This window comes from Hetaerina americana, unplaced genomic scaffold, assembly GCF_022747635.1.
Source record: "Hetaerina americana unplaced genomic scaffold, ioHetAmer1.1.p SCAF_5, whole genome shotgun sequence".
Taxonomy (NCBI): domain Eukaryota; kingdom Metazoa; phylum Arthropoda; class Insecta; order Odonata; family Calopterygidae; genus Hetaerina; species Hetaerina americana.
Window position 1 is genome coordinate 31535697 of NW_027287095.1, and position 6260 is coordinate 31541956.

Consider the following 6260-nt stretch of genomic DNA (forward strand, 5'->3'; position numbering starts at 1 on the left):
AGTGCTTTAAACTGGTTTTGGTTGCTTTTTTTCCTGTGTTTGACATTTTAAGGAGTGTTAAGTCTGTGAATAGAGTGTTCTTCTGAATTGTTGGTGAATTAAAATCTAGGACATGCCACTAGGCACGTGCAGCTAAACCCAGACTTGATTTTTTTGTTTCACTTATTCCTAAGGAACCAACACAAGTGGCCCATGGGATGGAACCATCCCCCCAACCCTTACATTGGAATTTCACAGCCTGTATAAGGTAAGCTATTATCATACCAGCCTATGGTTAGATTGGTTTGATACTTTTGCTATAGTATTAAGGGTAAATGTATATGTTATGCAGTTCCTCAATTGATTTTTTTATTATATTTCTCCTATTTGGCTAGCCACCTGCAAATATTAGTCCAAAAATCAACGTTTTCAATGTTCATTGTTCATGACTATTAATAAATACTTTTCCATCTCAAAAGATATGGACATTGTCTTAAGCTTTTCAACCTTAAATATACTACCTTGATCAAAAAGTTCCCGGAATAACCACCGTGTGGCGCTCCCATCGTTCCGATTTGAGTTCTGTTTTTTTTGTTAAATTGGTACATCTGTTGTTGATATTCCCTTTAAATCTTAGTGTCATAACTTGACATTTGCAAAAGTTACGTAGCCAAGAGTACATCTATCTCTGTGTGTGTTGGCGATTTTTTACAATTTCAGAAATGGATTTAAATTTGCAACAACGAACTTGTATTAAATTTTGCGTAAAAAACGGATTTAGTGGCGCACGGACGTTGGAAATGTTGGAAAAGTGTTTCGGCAACGATTCTCTAAAAAAAACGGTCGTTTACCAGTGGCACGAGCGGTTCAGAAGTGGTCGTGAGTCAATCGAAGATGATGAACGCAGTGGCAGACCATCGACATCGAAAGTCGGTGAAAAAATTGATAAAGTAAAAGAAATGTTGGTCAATAACCGCAAATTAACCATCAGAGAAATAGCGGAGGACTTGAACATTGCCTATGGATCCGCCCAAGACATTGTGGTTAATGATTTGGGTTTCTGTCGTGTAGCAGCAAAGTTGGTGCCAAAAGACCTCAATTTCATGCAAAAAAAGAGACCGTGTTGACGTCGCAAAAGACATGATTTGCGAGGCTGAATCCGATCCCACATTCATCAAAAGGATCATTACTGGAGACGAGTCGTGGGTTTAAGAGTACGACACGCAATCCAGACATCAGGCAAGTGAATGGCGTTCACCAAATGAGCCGAGACCAAAAAAACCACGTCGTTTTCAGTCAAAAAAGAAGGCAATGCTGACGGTTTTCATGGATTACAACGGTGTAGTGCATCATGAATTTTTGCCAGAAGGCCAGACAGTAAACAAAGAGTATTATTTGGGCGTTATGAGACGTTTGCGTGAAGCAATTCGCCGAAAGAGACCAGAAATGTGGGCAGAAAACTCATGGATTTGACACCAATGATAACGCACCGTCGCACAGTGCTATCATTATTCGTAATTTTTTGACGAAAAATGCAACAAATACCATCCAACAGCCACCGAATTCACCTGATTTGGCTCCCTGTGACTTCTTTCTGTTCAATCGAGTTAAAAAACCATTACGGGGAACGCGTTTTAGCAGCCGAGAGGAAGTAATGGAAAAATCGCAGGAAGCACTGATGGACATACCGAAAACCGAATATAAAAAATGTTTCGAGGATTGGATCAAGCGCTGGCATAAGTGTGTTGCAGTCGATGGGGATTACTTTGAAGGGGACAATATAGATTTAGATGAATAAACTTGTATTTTTAATTTTCTGAATAAATTCCGGGAAATTTTTGATCAAGGTAGTATATTGTACTTTCATTTGCAACTGTACCCTGCTCATATGTGGATGGGTCCAAAAAATGATCTCATCCCCCAGTGGCCTTTTAGTTTGTTATAAATATATACATAATTAATTCCTTAATGAATATACACCTTAAAGTATTATTTCCTCAGTGACTCAAAGATTTCAGTCCCCATACTCATTTCCAAAACTGTTGTTCTTCCGTCTCCCGTCTTACCAAATATTCTCACCTCAACTTTCAACAAGTTTCTAGTTCTCAGTATCCTATGTACACCTCTGCATATTTTTTTAAAATTTTTCTCTCCAATTTTCATTCTCCCCTCGAGAAATGCATCTAACTTATTTAGATATTTGTTTATGTATAAAACTTCTTATGCCTCTGCTGAGAATCATGAATGTAAGGACCTTTACCTTTTTTAGCTGTGATTTAAAGCAAACATAAAAAAAGTCAACCTTAATAAATTTCCAGTTTGTAACCATTCTCTTCTTCTACTTTTACTTAGCATTTTATAATGAGTATTGCATTTAACTACTCCTTTGGTATTAAATGTCAAATAAAATTCTATATGTGTTTTATAAATGCTCAAAAATGAGCTAATAGTTTACCATACACATGTAGATACCATATGTATTCAAAATTCTGTCACCATTTTATTTTTCTAAACCTTTCAACTGAATGGATAAATGGTTTCTGACTAAACTCCGCTACCAAACACTTCTAACAATACTCTAATAGCTATGATGCTGATCGCTTTATATTTTTTACTCCACATTGGGATTCAAATTGCATAATCAAAGAATAATAAATCCTTCCCGGTAATCATCATGGTACTTACTTTTACCATATCTGGATACTCCAAAGGTGGTAATCCATAATATTCTCCATTGTTTGCCAGGTCAATGAACAGAGTTGGCAGTCCGCCTTGGTTGATATTCTTTATGTGCCAGTAGAAGACATTGATTCTTTGAGGGGTGAGTGGCAAATTCAGACCAAATGTTTTTTTGAGAAAAGGACCTGACCAAGGCCCTGCACACACAATGACAGAATTGGCTGTAAATGATTCTTCGTTATTTACTCGACCATCAGAGTTTCCCTTCCATGTTTTCTTTCCATAAACCTCAGCTGGAGGTCCAGGATTAATTCTTAGCACTTCAAAGCCATCAATCAGGGTTCCACCAAGGCTTTTGAACCGTTTCTAAAATGAAGATCGGGAATTAGGTAAAGTCTGCCAAATTAAAATAAGTAATTATTTAAGATTATAGTAGCTGTATTAATATATTGCCTGGTACAGAGTTATCATTTATGGTAGAAGGTTTACAATTAGTATAAATCATATCCACTCATTTATTCAAACTTATAATTACAAGCAAAATATTGGGATAGATTTCTATGGGAATTTTGCAAAATGAAAGCATGAGCATTTGTGTCCTTGCTTGGTGGAAAAGCTTGACAAAATTTGCATGTAACAGGAACTTGACAGGAGTTGACACTTGACCACTCACAAGTAGGCTGTGCATTTTTGATGAGTCGACTGCCTTTTACAAATTATTTTTGTAAAATTTATCTTTGTGAACATATTGAATACATGGATAAATTTTTGTTGGACAGAGGAGAAGTGCTAGAAGTTCTTCAAAATAGAAGCACATACCAGGAACTTCAACTTGGCTTTACTATCAAATGTACGGAAGTTAATAGAAAAAGTTAACTCAGTTCAGTTAAGTGTTATGCATTTTTTTACGGAGTCAAGTAGAAAATAAATTAATATCAGTTGTTAAACCAGAATTTACTTTTAAGTTAACCCTAAACTTAATATTAAAAAATTATTTTTACTTCCACGAAAACTCTTGTAAAAAATCGTCAATTATTAGAAAAGGTAATCTTTTTGGAGCTCTCATTTTGCCACACATTGGTACTGACTAATATTATTCTTTCTATTTGACAAGTTTTACATGTATTCTAATAATTTAAACACATGACATTAAAAAGCATCAGAAAAATAAATTAGCCAGTTAGATTTCCCAAAATACTCAATGTATCTACAATTAGCTTGTTACTACCCAAGTTTGGGTTCTGTTGACTTTTATTGGGTATGTCCTAATTACTTTTTTCCTCTACCTCTTCACATTGCATCACACAAACCATCATTTTTGTTTTTTTTATTTTCATCCTCCCTTATTTTGCGATGGTACACATCTAAGCATTGGTCAAGAAAAATGAGGCAGGAACCTTCTACTTACTTCAATTTATTCTAATGGACACTGTAGTTCAATTTAGAATGCATACCAATTATGAGCAAATATGGCATTTCTATACAATTTCAGATATCAAATTTCACAAGGTAAAACATGCGGCTTAAAATTTTGAAATCAATACCTTCCAACCATTTTTACTTTTTCCTTTATGGTCTCTAATTAACAGAGCCTGCCTAATAGCTTACTGTCTACATAGTTTTATTGCCACTAACATTGGCACTTTTCTTAGCCTGATTGCTTGGCCCACCTTGAGGGCCTGGGTTAGAATCCTTGGGTGACAGATCTTTTTCAGTGATATCCCAATACCTACTTGAGGTGTTTTGTGGAGAGCACTTTAAGCGCTGTCCATTGGATGGGACATCAAATTACGGACCCCTTGGTGCCTTTCATTAAGAGTAGGCTAATGGTAATGCCTTTCCTCCCTTCCCATCTAGCCCTAATGGCAAAAATGACCTCAGCTGACCTCCCCTAAATCTACTACTAATACTATCATTGATAAACATTTCTTGGGTAGAGGGAGGCAATAGGCCCTGGATTTTCCCAGCTTTCCTGTACAGTACCCATCTCTTTGTCCTCACTCATAAATTGCTCAACTGCCTCCTTCTTTCCAGACTGAATGGCATGCCCCCGTTTTCATCCTGGTTTAAGCTTCTGCATTCCATTTCCTAACCCATATTCCCTGTTTTATCTTCTTGAATCAGGCATCACACTTCAGTTGCATGACATCATTATTTGAATCTACATGCACTCTTAGGAACATGAAAATTAATCATGCTGTTCCTTAACCTTTTTGTCACCATAATTTAGTCTAAATGGTATTTCTCTAAATCCCTGTAATTTGTATTTACATCTATTGTGGTGTTTTAGTCTAGTATTTATTGTGATTAAACCTTCTCTGCAGAAGACCTCAATTGAATTTTCCCCATTTATTTCTTGTTCCTAAACAATAGTCCTCTTCCTCAATTCCATCTCTTCCTTTTCCCACCGCCACATCCAATCTCAGACTATTATAAAATGCTCTGTCTGGAGAAACCTGCAATTATTTCCTGTAATTGATCATATACCCTATTTCTTCCTCTCTATGGTTATGCTGTTAGCATGCAGGCCTAAATAATAAGTTCATTGGTTCAGCTTCACACCTACTCAATGAGTGCTATACTTCTTTGTATTTTTATTCAATGAATATGACCACTCCTTGCTCGCTCTTGTCTCCTTTGCTGTATTTTACCCTATAATAATTGCTCAATTGCTCCTGTTGTCCTTCACTATCACCTTGCACAGCACTAAAATACCAAAATTTCCTCTCGCCATCTAATGCTTTATTCTTGCATTTTTAAATTTGCATGCTCGGTAAGTCCTTGAATTTTCATGGCTATAGTTCCTTTTAATGTTATCATCCCCATTGATTTCTAGTGTTCAACATGTCCTGTGTTCATCAATAACTTCAAGCCCTTGGTTGACACAACAGAATTTTCTAAACAAAAAATACTCACAAAATATTCTTATTTTACATTAAAATAAAAAAACTGTTAGTAGAAAAGAATTATGTGGTGTATACATTCTACGTATGCTTATTTAGTACTAATGCCACTATTTTGGAAATAGTAAGCATGGGAATAGCATTATTAGAATAATATTAATTTTACTTCAAATTGACCAATTGTGCACAATTATTTGAATATTTCAAACGATATGCAAATGTTGATTTTGAATGTAAAAATGAAGAATTTTCTGCCAAAATGAGTCATAAAAATCATTACATAGGCAGAGTATATGAATCATGGTCATATGAGATGCAAGATATCAAATGGAACTTCTGCGTTAAATTCATAAAATTGTACGCTGAGAAATAACAATTGGATATATATTATTTTTTTATCACAGGTCATTTATTTAAGCATATTACAATGGTGCTCTTTGTTTGAAAGATAAAAATTCTCTATTTCAGGGTAATTCATTGCCCATATTTGCCAATTAAGAAAGGGAGGAGCTAATATTAACGAGTCATGGGTTCATATTTGTACATTACTTGCAAGTTTTGATGCGGACATAATGAAAGGATATTTCTTAGCAATTTTCTTATCAGTGAATGTTTTTCAAGGAAATGTCAACTTTATGACGTCTTTTAGATGACCTTAGTGTCAAACACATTAATTAATATGCTTTTGCTTTGGTTAAC

The 6260-nt window shown here is 35.3% G+C and overlaps 1 protein-coding gene across 1 annotated transcript in view; it reads right to left on the reverse strand.

The window, feature by feature from the left end:
* Window positions 1-6260, reverse strand: part of LOC139694233 (peroxisomal sarcosine oxidase-like) — a 38138-nt gene that overhangs the window by 5224 nt on the left and 26654 nt on the right. The window contains exon 4 of the mRNA XM_071592677.1: window positions 2665-3024. Coding sequence (XP_071448778.1) covers window positions 2665-3024 — 360 coding nt within the window. The remainder of the gene's footprint in view (window positions 1-2664; window positions 3025-6260) is intronic.